Raw genomic sequence first — 16,311 nt, forward strand, 5'->3', positions numbered from 1 at the left:
AACCACAAGAATGGGAAGTTGCACTCCATGTATGTATAATATATCAAAATACACTCTACTGACATGTATATCTAAAAAGAACAACAGAAAGTTCCTTGCTCCCAATCTATCGGAAAGGCAGGCCAAACCTCAAAGCCTCAGGTACGGCTGGGAAGAGATCTCTTCCTTTAGCCACTGAAGACCCAAGATGTTGATGTGAAACCCTTGTTCTGTTCTTCAAGAAAAAACATTCATTCTTTGTGCTGACTTTTCTAAAAAGTTTGTTCATAAAACTGCCAAGGACGGAAGGCGGCTGGCACGCAGACATGTAGACGTGAGTGGGGACCAGTCACGAGCGTGACCCCAGTATCGAGCTATCCCAGTCCAGCACGTGGAGAGCTTTTCTCTGGGCAACTGCTTCTCCAGTACCCCATCATTAGCCTGCTCTCTGAACTGCATACAGATTGAGTGGCTGGGGGAAGAGGAGCAAGAGAATAATTCCAGAAGCAAAAATTACGCAGCTGTCTCTAACCAGAGAGACAGCAAGATCACCAACAGAAAACTGGCAAAGAACTATGAGCATAAAAAGCTTCATATTTTTTCCCACAGTGTCACAGATCGAAAAGAAAATCATCAAGCAATGTATCATTCACTCACCAGACTTCCATTTTTTTCGAGTATTGCCTATACCCGATCTTGACTAATGGTGAGCTATGCAATGGTGCCCACCTTCATTCAGCTCAGGTCCACGATTGACTGGTCTCAATCAACATTGTGAGCTTCATACCCAAAGGAAAAACCCTCTGGGAATCAAGAGCTTTCAGATTCAAAGTTTAGCAAATAATGCTTTGAGATTCCTGATGAATTTGGAGCTGCATTGCCCAAAGCAAGCAAATGTTCAAATGTGGCCATTTTTTACTCAAAGATGCCTTTATTGTATTTGTAGTGAGCTCTGACTTTTAAGTTAATACTTGTATATAATGTTCAGTTGAGGTATTAAGATTGTGCTGCTAGAATAGCAATGATCAAGATTACAAGTAACGATAAATGTTGGAGAGGATGTGGGGAAAAAGTTCACTCATCGATTGCTAGTTGGACTGCAAATTGGTGCAATCACTCTGGAAAGCAGTATGGAGATTCCTCAGAAAACTTGGAATGGATCCACCATTTGACTCAGTTATCCCACTCCTGGGTTTATACCCAAAGATCTTAAAATCAGCATACTACAGCAACACAGCCATATCAATGTTTGTAGCAGCACAATTAACAATAGCCAAGCTATGGAACCAACCTAGGTGCCCTTCAACAGATAAATGGATAAAGAAAATGTGATATATATACACAATGGAATGTTACTCAGCCACAAAGAAGAATGATATTATGGCATTTGCCAGTAAATGAACGGAACTGGAGAATATCATGCTAAGTGAAATAAACCAATCCCCCAAAAGCAAAGGCCAAATGGTTTCTCTGAAAGATGAAATCCCAGGTACAGCAGATAGCCAATAAAAATTTTTACAGAGTAAAAAAAGAAAATGTTCTCTTTGATCCATGGATGCTAACTCACAGCAAGGGAGAGTAGGGAGAGGAAGAATAGAAGTTCATTGGATTAGACAAAGGGATTGAAGGGAAGACATGGGGGATGGGAATAGGAAAGACAGGAGTATTAATCAGACATAACTTTCCTATCTTTATATATGAATACATGACCAGTATAACTCCACATCATGTAAAACCACAAGAATGGAATTTTAATTAGAGTAAGGTTTACTCCATGTATGTATAATATTTCAAAATACACTCTCTCCTGTCACATATATGTAAAAAGAACAACAACAAAGATTGTGCTGCTAAACCTAGCAGAGTTAGTGACAATATTGCAGGCACAAAATAATTTCTTAAATAAATAATGATAAACATTTTTTAACAATGCCCTTTCTCACATTCTAGTTCCCAATGGCCTAATGACTCCACCAAAATTCTCCCAAGCATGCTGTGGTCTTGAGCATTCTCCCACTCCACCCATGGCTGCAGACCCAGGCCCAGGCCTATTGCAGCCAAGGTCTCCTGTCAGCCTCTCTCCTTGGTACCACCTCTCTGGAGCTCCTGCATGCATCTGGGAAGATGGCATTCTCTGCATTTACAAGCACAGCTGAGCAGGGTTTAGAGCTACCACCTGCTCCACCATCCAGCTTCATATTAAATGGGACTAGTTAAAAATAACAAAATAAAAGTCACCCAAATCATCTCAACACACAGAGAAAACCATGATACATACTGCAAAAACTGTCACCTGCAGAAATCTTCTCAATATTTGTTATTTTAAAATACTTTATAGATTACTAACTTGAGAGAGAACCTCAGGAACTCTCAGATTTAAAGAATGATGGCCAGTGAAGATTCATTAGCAACTGGAGTGTTCACACCTTGATTTGAAGTTTTATTTTATTTATTTATTTATTTATTTATTTATTTATTTTTTAGAGAGAATTTTTTTAATATTTATTTTCCAGTTTTCGGCGGACACATCATCTTTGTTTGTATGTGGTGCTGAGGATCGAACCCGGGCCGCACGCATGCCAGGTGAGTGCGCCACCACTTGAGCCACATCCCCAGCCCCAATTTTGCAGTTTTAGTTAATGAAAAAATAATTTGATTCTAAAAAAGGTGGTTTCAGGAAACTCTGGAGAAGCATACCCACTATATAAAATGACTCATCTCTATCATGTGTGCTTTTGCCCCAAATGACACTAATGACAGTTTCCTAATACGTACCCTCCTGTCAGCCCTTTTCTTCTAAGGAAATTGAATTTCCAGGCTCAGCAGCGTGGGTTGCCCTAGCTGTCCACCGGTGCCACTCATAGACTCTTCTGGGCAAAATTCAACTAAGGGACACTCATCTAATTTTATTTTGACTTGGGTATAAAGACATTGTTTTGTTGTTATTGAATCCAAGATGGTTGGTAGTTCTTGAGATAGCTTAAAAGCTCATGTCTCTACCTCCACTGTGGAAACGTTTGGGTTGGTGGTACACAAACAAGACCAGTAAACATTTGGAATTTTTATCGAGTATCTTAAAGCAAAGAAGATTCAAACAGTCCACTTTTCTTCCCAAAGGATCCCATCATGAAGAAGCCACAAGCTCAGAACAAGAATGGCTTTCAAGTGGACAGTGACCTGGGCCACAGGCGACTGACCTGGTGAGCCTCTCATCATGATTTTTTCTTTAAGAGGGTCCAATTTGTAATTATAGTGTGCTACAGAACGTCACCAGCACTAAGGCCTTTACCAGTATTTCTTGTCAGTCTTTGTAAACACTAAAGACACATATTAGTGCCTTTACTGTATTTCTAAAGTGTTAAATCACTCATTTAGCATTACTATAAGCTAAATCACTGTCTTCCTTTAGGATACATTCTTTTTCCTCTTCTTTTTTCACTTATGTCTTCATGTAATACATACATACATACAATATATATATAACATATAATTACATACTATTATATATAATGTACATATATATTTTTAAATAGGTAAGGCATGACACTGGCATGGTACTCACTTCAAAAGGCAGAGTGAAAAGTAATTCCCTCATGTGACCCCAGTCTACCACATCCCTGGTTCCATCTTCCAGGTAGGAGTTACTGGTATTCAAATTCTTTTTAAAATGAGAGAGACCAAAATCATACCAGATTTTCACTGAGTATGCAGTTAATGCTGCTGATAGCAGGTGGAGGGGTATCTCTTCTCACCTTCAACATATTTCACTCTCTCTCCACTCTACGCCCAAGAGAACTGGAGATTTTTCTAATATCCTGGAAACCTAATGATCCTTAAGTGTAATCCAACCCCATGCCTTCATAAAGAAGTAGAAGTCCCCAGGAGTTTCAGATCACACAGAGGTAGAAGCGGAATGAATTTACTAATCCCTTGCCCTTTTCACTAGGATACATTATGTTTCTTCCAAACGCTCTGAACTCTTGGGACCAGTCACACTTTCCTGGCCGGTATCTATATGCATAGACTCATTTATCCCTTGTAAGTCTTATTCTGTTATTTAAAGATCATTTTAATAAATTTGAATAATCTTATACTTATTATCACTCACTTAAAAAATTATTCCTGTTAGGAATGGGTCACAAAGAAGCAACATTAACCAGTTTTAACCTGTTCTTTATTCCTTTCCTTTTAAAGTCTGATCAATGTTCAGGCATTTAGTAAGATATATCCCCGAAACCATCCTTAAGGGGATACTGGGATTTGTGGGATGCTAGGTCTTTATAGAGTTGAATCAAGGTAACCTGATTTCAATTTAGTATATAGAATAGCTTTGTCATGGGGCTGCTCCAGGGATCCTATTCCCACTATAGTTACTTCAGAGCTGGGGCTGGTGGAAAAAGTTTCTTTTACTACAAACAAGTACAGCATCAACACAAATAAGGGCTCTCTCTTGTTGAGCATCTCCTACTGGGAAGTGCTTCTCATGCATTCTTCCATGAATCCACACCACCATTCTAAGAAGCTTGCTAAACTCGTCTTCACTCAGCCAACTTGCTTGAACAACCAGTGCTCTTCATTCCCTTTAAACTGCTTACTATGCTCGTGGCTCACCACCTCCTGCAGGACTGTAGTTTACTTGGGCCCTTCTGCTATCACCAGTTGACTTGCAAGTATACCAAGAGTCCAGTGAATTTGTTCTCAAAGCTATTTATGCTAGTTGTACTTGCTGTAAACAATTTTGAAAAGTTTTACAGAAACAATGATGTATGAGTTAAAATGTCAATTTTTTACATGAAATTAGTTTTAATGCATGAAAACTTGCTTAAATGCTTTATAAATATTAACTTTTTTTTCTTAAACATTTCTTATTGAATTCTATAGGAGAAAATAATAAGTTAAGTTATAAAAAGAAAAACCAGAATCTAGAGAAACTTTTTTGCTGTGATTGTTTTTTGCAAATATCTCCAAATTTCCATTTTATTTTAAAGAAGTCAGAGGTGATAATCCACTTAAGGGTATGCTTTATTCAGGAAAGAGCAACCTTTCAGAGGCCCTTGTCTCAAAGAAAGGGCCATGGCCCTATGCAAAAAGACTATGAATAGTTGCATACACTTAGTGTTTTACATTAAAATAACATGTCTAAGGTCTTACTCCAACTACTTACACCAACTACTCACCCTGATCAAGTCAACTAAGAGGCTTTCTGCTGTAGTCTGGCTGGGCACAAAAAACCGGGAGGTCACCAGCCACTTGTAGATTCAAGCAGGAACCGAACTTTATTTTTCAACCAAGCGAACTCCCCGAGAACCCCACGAGAACTCCGCTGGGAACTCTGCCAGGAACTCCTCGAGAACTCAAAAATAGCGGGCACCTGAGGCAGCAGGTGCCGCCCCTTCTGGCAAAATGCCAGGCACCATCTTGACCTGGCCGTGGCTCTCAACAGCTTTCCTGCTGAAATTTGTTCCCCATTTTATAGATGAGGAAAGAGGATTTAGAGGTCCAGTAACTTATTTATGGCTCCACCTAGTTATTTGGTAGAGCTGGTCTTTAAAGCTAACTTGCCTGACTCCAAAGCCATGTTCTTTATTGTTGATACTGTAAACTTGAATATCTAAAATGCCACTCAGCCTTGTAATTCCCACTGCTCTGGCTTAGGTGGGGCTGTCTCCCCTGACCCCAGAATTTCATGTGTTAGAAGTTCAGTACCTCAATATTATCGTAGGAGATAATATAGGACCTTTAAGAGGTAGGGCCTGGGTTGGGGATATAGCTCACTTGGTAGAGTACTCGTTTAGCATGCACAAGACCCTGGGTTCAATCAATCCGCAGCACTACATGAAAAAAAAAAAAAAAGATCTGAACCTGGGGATACTCAGCAACACATTAAAGGCAATAAATGCTTAAAAAGAAAAAAAGAAAGGTGAGTCCTAATAGGAGGTCTTTAGGTCAATTGAAGGTGCTACCCTTGTAAAGAGATTAGGGTAGTTTTCATGTGACCCAATGTCTTTTTTAATGAAATTAGCTTGTTTCATGTGTTTTATTACAGTAACGAAAAGCTGACTAATACAATGTGTGTGTGTGTTGGAGATTGAACCCAGGGCCTCATGCATACTAGGCAAGTGCTATATCACTGAGTCACTTCCCCATCCCACAAATGTCTTACTGAAGTCAAGCAGAGGATTAAAGTATAAAATAACCCATTATAAACTTTTGGCCCCAAATGAGTTTTTCTGGATGTTTCTGAAAGGATATATCTCAGCCAGGTTAGTTGTAAAACAAAATGCTCAAGAAACCCTTGTTCCCTCACAGATTCTACTAACTCTAGCATCATGGAATTGGTTATGGAAATGGTCCAAATGGCCTAAAGTATGTTGGAAGTTTTGGCCTTTTTCAAACTCACAAAAAAACCTTTCTAGCATTTTCTAGATTTTTAGAACCACCTGCTTTTCTTGCTTTCCCATTTATTTTCCTCCTTTCTGTTTCTGGTGGGGCGAGGGTCTCATGTGTTGCCTAAGCTGGGGCTCAAACTCACAATCCTCCTACCACTGCCTCCTGAATAGTTGGAATTACAAGCATGCACTATCATACCCCGTTTTGCTTCCCCATTTCATACCCTTCTCTCAAATATCCTGATACCTATGTTTTACCTTATATGATGTTAAGTGCTGAGTGGGGAAGAGGGGATGGTAGGAATGATATTTGGTGTGTAAGAGGCAGAAAATATAGCCCAAAGTAATAGTAATTACTGCTACCAAGACTTACCCTTACCTTGACACCTGAAACCATGAAATTCAGGGGTTTAATGTGCTTGATATTAAAGATATCAAAGATACATATAAACTACATTGAAAACACATCTTTCTTCAGTGTAACTTGGGTTTGCCCCTGGAAATCTTTAAACTGAAAAAAAAAAGTAAGCAAATGCAAATTTAAAGTTTTCCATTTGTTTGTGGAACAGCTGGTGTTAGAACATGACTCTCAATCTTGTGAAATAATAGAAATCATAATAAGACTATAGAGCTCAAGATGAATTTTAAAGATGCCGTCTTGTTCATCCCCCCCTCTCCTCCCCTCTATCAGGCTGGTCCAGCTTGAGGAATTTATTCCAGCCAGAATCCATCCTATTTTTAAAGCATGGTGGAGAATGAGAACACAACGGTCTACCTCTGTAGCTCATCTAGTGTTTAATAACCCTCACTGTCATTAAAGTCTAAAAAAATCCTCCCAGATGGGGAAGGAATGACACAGCCTCATGACCCAAGGTGCACACAGCCCATAGAGATCTTTCCCTTTTCCCAAGCAGTGGGATCTCTGGTGTACAATAAGCTAACAGGCTTCTTGCTTACTACAGTGTTTTTCTGACTGTTCTTCCCCAGGCCTAGAAAACAAACAATAGGCATTATGAAGAAAAATAGGGTCCTGTAAAACCTCTGGACTCTTGGAAAAGGCAGAAGGTTTCATCTGTGTCAATACTGGGTCCTCTGAGACACCGCCCCAAGCCATCTTGACAACACAGTATGTATTAGGAAGGCCAATGCCATACTAAAAAAAGTTTCCCCAAAAGGGAAGGAAGCTAAAACTAAAAATATATCATGCCAGCTGTTGTAAATGCTTCTCTTTGAAGAGCAAATGAGGGGTTAAGGAAATAGTGGAATTTTTCAGTTACATTCCAGGTTGGCTAGATTGTGGGGAGGAAGAAATTTTCCACCAAGAAAGAAAGTCTGTTGGTGAAAGACAAAATAATTACATGAAAATTTACAAGGAACTCCAAACTAGACTGTGGCCCTGTTAGGGTGGGGGAGGACTTGCAGTCAACAGGACAGAACCAGGGTCTTCAAATCTTTATTCTTCCTTTTCAGTCTCCAAAGGCCACTTGCAAAGCCCCTTTTTTCTTACCAGGGCTGCCTAAAGCAACTGTCTCCTGTCCTCTCTTGAATACCTGTATTCTGATGGTTTCTTGCAAAACCTGACTGGAATGAACTCGAAATGGCTGGGGGACTTGTAAGGAAAATGGGCAGGGCAGAGGGAAAAAGAAAAAGAAGTTAGGGATCCCTGAAAGAGCTGGCCTTGGCTGCTAAGGGGACAATGGAAATGCAGGATTTTTTTTTTTCAAGGTACAAATTAGGGGGATATTCACTTGTATCCCTCTCCTCATCAGCTGAAATGGTTTTGCTTCAGAGGTTGGCTGCATAGGTTCTGATAGACATCCCTTCCTTAAGTGGAAGGACTACCCAGGAATGTCCATAACAAGAACCATCATTAACCTCCCCGCATTTATGCACATAAAAATCCAGGTACCAGATGCCCCAAGTAATTTTTATTAACTCTCAATTTTGAAATAATTATAGATTTACAAGAAATTTCAAAGATACTACACAGAAAATTATCATATACCCATTACCCAGCTTCCTCCAAAGATGACATATAATCACATTGCATTATCTAAACCAGGAAACTGACATTAACACAAAACAAGTAACCAGACCACAGGCCTTACCCAGATCTCAGCGGTTTTTATCTACTTTTTTTTTTGTATGAACTTAGGTATAACTCTACGGCATTTGATGGCAGGTATAAATTTATATAACTACCTATACCTCCCTAGTCAAGATCATAGTATGTTTTCAAATGTCTATTGGTATTAAAACTGATTTGGTAAAATTAGTCACAAAAAGAATAATAATAAAATGTCATTGCCTACTAGATTAGAGGAGGGCATCGGTTGGGAAGGGTATGAGGATGGTATGAGGAGGAACTTGAGGGTGAAATTGATCAAATAATGTTACGCGCATGTATGGATATGCCACAACGAAACCTCTATTCTGTACAATTCTTATGTACTAATAAAAAATTTAAAAGTTGCTGCAATAGATTAAGACAGAAGGCTGACTGATCAATATTTAGTGAAAACATTTAGAGAATATTTTGCTAAATATTTAGTGAATTCCTAGGGACACTTTCTCGTTTATTTTGGAAATTCATTATTTTTGTGAACATCTGTCTAGTGAGCCCAGGAATTTATTAAGTCCCTACTGTTCAGCAAACATTTACGGCAGTCTGGGCAGACAGGCTTGAATTTGCATGCCGTCTCTTATTGAATTATAGTGGCTGCCTAGGGGGGCATATTGAGGGGATTCTGAGGCCAAATCTGGGCTTAGCGAGGAACAGCCATTATCTAACAGAGAAGCTTTACCATGGGAGAGGGGCTGTCGAATGCATGCCGGGAATGTGCCATCTCCAACATTTCTGTGCCTTCTTGGACCACACAATGTTCTGGGTGTTGGGAAAGAGGAATAAAGAAACACAACCCCTGTCTCTAAGGAGTTCATAATTGGGAGTGTGCAGGTTCTTCATCAGGAGCCTGTGAGACCAGAGAGATCCAAGGTGTTGGCTGTCACAAACGTTACACAAGGTTTGGTCAACTTTGTTTTAGCCTTCACAAGTGATTCCAAATATAGGGTGCCTAGAACCTGGCTGAGCATTGCTAGGTTTGCTTCCTGTTTGAAGTCTGCTTGTAGAAAAGTAAACCATTCATGAACAGTAAGTGTTTCCCAGCTTTCTGAAGTGCTTTTGGAACTCTCTGGTGTGGAGGTCAGTACCACCCCACCTGCCCCAGACTGCCTGTCTGAACCTTTTCTACTTTTCACTGGTAAATCTGGACCTGGAAAAAAAAATGAACGGAGTGAACTTGTTTTTGTTGAAATCATTGCAGTACTTGATTTTTCCCAGTATTCTTTACATTTCACTTTTAAACACACTGACCTTTGCTAGCCCAGCATGAGGAAAGAACTCAGAAACTCTGGGTTCAAAATGATTCCAAAGTGTTCCATTTGATCTGCCTACTTTACAGATGCATGGTCCAGTTTAGAAACTTAGTATTTGTTTTATTAATCTTAATAATACTTAACTTTTTTTTCTGATAAAAAGAATGCATTTTAAAATTTCTGGTACCATGGACCATTAAAAAGTGAATTAATAACAGTACTCAACCAACATACTGTTTACCACATACTGGGTATGATCTGAAACTCTTTAAGTAATTGTTAACTCATTTTAATCCCTTTAACCCATGATGTGGGCATGATTGTTATGATCATTTGACACATGAGGAAACAGGCACTGAGAGGTTGAGTCACCTAACCCTTCCTAGTTGCTTTTGCTCCTTTCCTTTCTTTTCTAAAGCCTTCAGGTTGAAGTGTCAGGCTCAGAGTCCTTGGCTATCTTCTTTATATCTCAGCCATGGTAGTCTCAAAGCTTTCAATACCACCCTTTGTGCTGATAACCCCCAAACAACTATCTCAGATTTGTCCTCTCTCCCACAACTACATATCCATGTATCCAGCTGCCCACTCAATACCTCTGATTCTCTATCAGACCTGCCAGACTCAGCACACAGGACACTGAGCTCGACTAGATCAAGACTTTCCCCATCTTTACTGATAGCAACATTGTTCTTCCAGTTGCTTAAGCAAAAAGCTCCGGGACTCATTCTTGAATCCTCTTCTGCATGCCTATTTATTCTTCAGGGAATATTGTTAACTTTACTTTCAAAATATTTGTAGACACTGGCTGCTTCTCACCCTCCTACTGTCACCATTCTGGTTTGAGCCACCATTGTCACTCGCCTGCATCTCTGCATCAGCCTCTTAGCGGATCTTCCTGTTTCTGTCTTTGCCCTGGTACAGTCTATTCATAGCACAGCAGCCAAAGAGATCCCCTTAAAAGTGAGTCAGGTCATATCACTCATCTGCTGAAAATCCTCCAATAGTTTCCTGGTTTACTGAGAGAAAAACACAGAGTGCTTGAGTTGGCCTGTACTATCCAGAAGAATCCAGCTCTCCCAGCCATCTCTCTACCCTTTCCTACCATGTTCACTTCACTAATTCCCTTATTTCAAGCATCAGTCTTCTTGCTTTTCCCCAAATAAACCAGGCATTCTTTTATCTTAGGATCTTTGCTCTAGCTTTTTTCCCCTGCCTGGAATATTCTTTTCTGTAGATACTTGGCTAACTCCTGCAACTCCATCAAATCTTTGTTCACGTGTCACCTTCTCAATGAAGTCTACACCGTGACCGCCCTATTTCATAAGATATCCACCTCACTACTGGGTCTGATCCTTATTCTACTGTTTTTCTTATTTCCACATCACTCATCAATCTCTGATGACCTGTATGATTTACTTATACATTATAATTTACGTCAGTGGACTGCTAAGCTGCACCAATGATGGCAACTTTGCCTTATCACCTGATATGTCCCAAGTACCTCGAGCAGACAAGACCTATAGAAGGAGCTCAATAAACATTTTCTAAGGAATGAACACATAAGTGAACCAATGACATCCAAATAAGTACTAAATCTGAATCCTGATAATTCCACCTAGGACACTTCCAGGATCCATTCCTTCTGCTCTGTACCTGCTTCTCATCCTAATGATACTTTTATTATTTCACTATTAAATTTTTGAAACCCACTGATTCATCACTTGCTACCCCCATCTGGTTTTGCCCACAGATGACCAACTCTGTGGATAGCACTGCTCACATGCCTAGCCTCCTTAGGGGCTTTCATATCCCTTCCTCCACCTACTTTCATTGCCTTCCTTTGCTTCCACTTCATGAATCTTTCCTTTCTTTTCCTTGTCTCCCAACCCTACCTGCTCACTACAACTCCATCTCCCTGCTCACAATGCATATTCCAACCTGGAGTGCCACCACCAAAATACCCGTCCCTCTTTCCATCCTAGCCCACTTTCCACTTCCTCTTGCAAAGGTTCTCTTGACCGTCCAGTTCACAAGGATCTTGCGCCATCCCACACATTCACAGTGCTTACCATGAAAACCTTATGGTTTGAATGTGTCTCCTGGAAGTTCATCCCCAAACCAACGGTAATAAGAGGTGGTACGTTTAAGAGGCAATTGGGTCATAAGGGCTCTGCCATCATGAATAGATTAATGTCATTATCACGGGAGTGGGTCTATTATAGATGTGAGTTTGGCTCTCTTGTGCTCTCTTGCCACATGATGCCATCTACCACAATATGCTGCAGCAGAAGGCCCTCAGTAGATGTGACCCTTCATTCCTGGACTTGCCAGCCTCCAGAACCATAGCCAAAAAATTTATTTATAAATATAAATTTATTTATAAATTACCTAGTATTTGGTATTGTTTCAGCAGCACAAAACAGACTAAGTCAGACACCTCCCCCGTTCAACTGAAACTAATCCTACATCTCAGAGTAGCTCTTAGAGTATTATTTCTTACTACCATTTTATATAACTCTTTAATTGTTACATGAAATTTCTGTGTATAATAAGTCATGGAAAAGGGAATATTTAATTTTTAATTGTGAGATTGATAAATCTTCTTTCTCCAGTTATATTATAGGCTCCCTAAAAGTTAACATAGTGCTTTAAGCTTCCTAAGGATTCAAACAGTGCCAGGCACACAGTAGGTAGAGAGCAAGTGTAGGTGGAGGTATTCTATAAGGGAAGAATCCACAAATGCTAAGGAACTTTGTTGAAAGTACAACCACAAAATTGGGGGAAAGGAGTGGAATAAACCAACATTAAAAACTAAAATACAACTATAAGGGGTGGCTTTCTACTTAAGCTACATTAACTGTCATTTATATGGCTGATAATTAGAAAACATGCAGCATTGATTTCAGTTCTTGTAATAACGTTTTGTACAGATATTCTTTTACACTTTGAGGGAAATAAGAAATGTTGTTCTTTAGTGCAGTAGAAGTAGTTGTAAGTCTAAACCATTTTCTATTGCTGTGGAATGGCCAAAAGTCACAGCATCTTGAAAATCCTTGGACTACAGGTGGCTCCTGACTCGTGAGGGCCAGACTTCATGATTTTTCCACCTCATGAAACATATGCATAAAACCATTCTGTTTTTCTCTTCTTAAACAGTATTTAATAAGTTACAGAAGACATTCAATACTTTATTATAAAACAGGCTTTGTGTTAGATGATTTTGTCTAACTATAGGCTGCTGAAAATGTTCTGAACACATTTAAGGTAGGCTGGGCTAGGCTAAACCAAGATGTTCAATAGGTTAGTTGTATTAAATGCATTTTTGAATTATGATATTTTCAAGTTATGATGGGCTTACTGGGACATCATCCCACTGTAAGTTGAAGAGCATTCATACTCTCCATGGCCCATGCTCAGGGAAAGGTGCTCTTATCAGGTGACCATGAGAACTGAAAACAAGGGCACAGACTCTGCTTATCAGTGTTAACACTTTGCTCCTCACTGTTTTCCCCAGTTTCTTCCATTTATTCATGTAACAAACACCTATTGTGTGCTTATGATTGCTGCTCTGCCCAGGGTTGGGTATATACACACACACACACACACACACACACACACACACACACACATACCCCTTATTTACTTTAGCACAACCCTCAAAGGTAGATATCATGAATGCTCCCAGTTTACAAACGGAGGCCTTGTTCAGAGTGGTTAAATAACACAGCCAAGTTACAGTTAGCAAACTGCAGGTCTGGGATTTGGACCTTGAGAGGGCATTGACACCAAAGTCCTTGTTCTTTCTACTTTGTCAAGTTGCCTCTCAGGAGCTCAGTGTGTGTTTGATAGAGGCACAAGTGAACAAATGACCCAGAGGTTTGCAGTTTTGTTGAACACAACTGAACCACCATAGACCATGCAGAGGAGTAAACAAAGACATTAACATTATGTTAACAAGATAGTAAAATTCAACATTGATATGGCATAAGTGTTTGAAAGAAACTTTCTGGAGAGAAGATCTGAGATTTTTCATCTCCTTTACCGATGTTTTTAAAGAGGGCTCCAAAACCTTTCTTTTTCTAGAGGAAGTAATCTAGCCATTTGGTTAAATCTGCAAGTTCTTTGTCACTCAAACACACTATACAGGGGTTCCAGAGTTAAAAAGGCAGGTCAGCCATCTATGAACTCCCTTCCCCTCCACTGGGCTGGGTAGCCACAGCAAGGAATAAGTGCCTGGTTGACTCCAACCAGATAACCATCTTGCAGATGCAAAATCTCAAAACCTGACCAGGAATATATAAGTCAGTTGATGAAAATGCATGATGGCCCCACACTAATTTCAAGACAAATGAGATAAAACTGAGCCCCTTAAAACATAAAAGACCAAGTTTAAAGAGGGAAGGCTGCTCAGAGATTGCACCTCTCCCATTTATCAAAGAATTTTGTAGCAATAACTTGATCCCTTTGCTGACCCAGGAAACTTGGGACAAGAGACAGTCATCTGCCCACATGTGTCTGCAATGATATCTGCAGCCATCACTGTCATCACACCAAGGCTAGTGAAACTGTTCTTGCTGGATTACTAGCCTGTGAAAGACATTGACTGCCATCGAAACCTTTTACATAATAAGTTATTGATGCACTAATCACCAAATTCCCCAAATGCTCAAGTTACCCGTATCTAAATGTAAAAAGAGAAAACAGAAATTTTCAAAAATCTCTTGTAGCAATATCAATGCAACATCTTCATTATTTCCTTGTGTATTTAACTAAGGTACCATTTCAATTACTGTTGTTATAATTCAACATTCTTAAATATTTGAGATAGCCCTTGAAAGAGGTTCCTTAGACAAAGATTCAAGTGGAGGTAGAGGTCCAGAGACATCCCTGCTAACTTTTTAACATTCTCATGTCTTTTAACTGGGGGTTCCTGCATGTCGACAGGCACATCAAGTCTAACCTCTTCCCTAAGAAAGTTATCTGAGTGGTAGCATTGTCTTCATGGTAATGCATCAAGGAATACACTCGATGGTAGCTGTTTTCTTATAAATATGGCTTTATATGGGCATGAATAGTAGGTTGATCACTTTGCTTGGCCTAAGTGGGAAGTCACAGAGAGGACTCCTGGCCCCAGTGCCCAGCTGTGGGCACAGCACTTTGCTTTCATGGCTAAAAGAACAAAGGGGCTGTCCTCTGCTCTGCCCTCCCACAGAGCAGTTCCTGACCCACCTCTCCTAAGATGTTAGATGGAGTGAGAAGAAGCCCATAGCATTCACACCAGGCCACAGCACAGAGCAGCATTCTCAGTTAGCAAACCTGCTCTCCCTGGTGAGGAGCAGAAGTGGCCCCAGACAACTGGGAAATCAAACCAGGAAATGCAAGGGTAGGGACATTCCAGGGTAAAATTTCTTAAAAACAAAAAATACATATATAAAGAAAAGAAGATGCATGAAGCCACGAGATTGGCTGGTTAACCATGGGTTAGAGTCAGGTTTACAGGATCACAGTAACTCAGTGTCTCAGTAGATCCCCAAACCTCAGAGTGAAAGACATAGGTGAAAGGCATTTCTACTTGTGGAAAAGAATGTTTTCATCTTTCACCATTTATATTCTCTGTCTTATTTCTTTATTGATAGTCTGTAACCCAAATTTGGACAACCCATCACTTTTACCTGCTCAACATTTTCATTGCAAAGACCAACAAATATGGGGTCCAAAGAGCACTTTCCCACAGCCAATTCCCATCAGCCCATCTCTCCCAGGGTTACAGGGTGCTCAGAGCAGACACTGTCAGCAGGACATGCCACACACAGCAAGTCACCAAACCAGAGAGCATTAAAGGACTTCCAGGGGACTTACTTGTACTTGTACTGGTTCCAATTGTGTTGATTGTGGTGGGGACGGATGAGGAGGAGTAGAGGGGCACATGGCCATTCTCACACCCCAGGCTTTTGTCCTGCCAGTTGGAGGCATTGATGCAAATCCCAGAGTCCCGAGAGTTCTGCCACCCGTTGAGCTTGTCATCAGAGTTCTGTCTTTGGTGATAGTAGTGCGTCTGCCCATAATCCACAGAGTCCGAGCGACCTCGGCTCTGGCCGCCGAAGCTGGTGGAAGTGCGGTCCTCCAAGTGATTCAGCCACATGGCTAGAGCACTGCGGTCTTCCAATGAAGTGGCCGGATGTATCAACGCATAGGACAGCAGCTGTCTGCTCTCCTCAATGTGCTGGTTGTGTTCAATAGAGTGTGCCAGGATTTTGGGCAGCAGTTTCATATACTCTACTTTTGCGTCGAGGTTTCCTGGCTTCAGCAAAGGCAGGTGAGTTAACAGAAGGGAAATCACTTTATCCTTGGATTCTTGTTGCCATTGGTTAATGATTCCTGCAAAGGAAAATACACAGGGCAAATGAGCAAATACACTCACAATGACACTAAACACCATGCTCTAAATTTAGAGAATGTCTATGGATTAGAGCCCCAATCTATGCACCCTGGCTAAATTTTTGCAAAACAATCTGTGCATCAGATTGGTGAATAGACCTCAGATCTCCAGGAGTCAGATACTTCAATG

General features: G+C 40.4%; 1 protein-coding gene across 3 annotated transcripts in view; it reads right to left on the reverse strand.

Moving 5' to 3' along the window:
- Positions 1-16,311, reverse strand: part of Samd4a (sterile alpha motif domain containing 4A) — a 203,691-nt gene that overhangs the window by 68,598 nt on the left and 118,782 nt on the right. For all 3 annotated transcript variants that reach the window (XM_027929591.2, XM_027929590.2, XM_071607290.1), the window contains exon 2: positions 15,603-16,121. In XM_027929591.2, the coding sequence (XP_027785392.2) occupies positions 15,603-16,121 (519 nt within the window). The remainder of the gene's footprint in view (positions 1-15,602; positions 16,122-16,311) is intronic.

Source organism: Marmota flaviventris, chromosome 2 (assembly GCF_047511675.1).
Source record: "Marmota flaviventris isolate mMarFla1 chromosome 2, mMarFla1.hap1, whole genome shotgun sequence".
Lineage (NCBI taxonomy): Eukaryota > Metazoa > Chordata > Mammalia > Rodentia > Sciuridae > Marmota > Marmota flaviventris.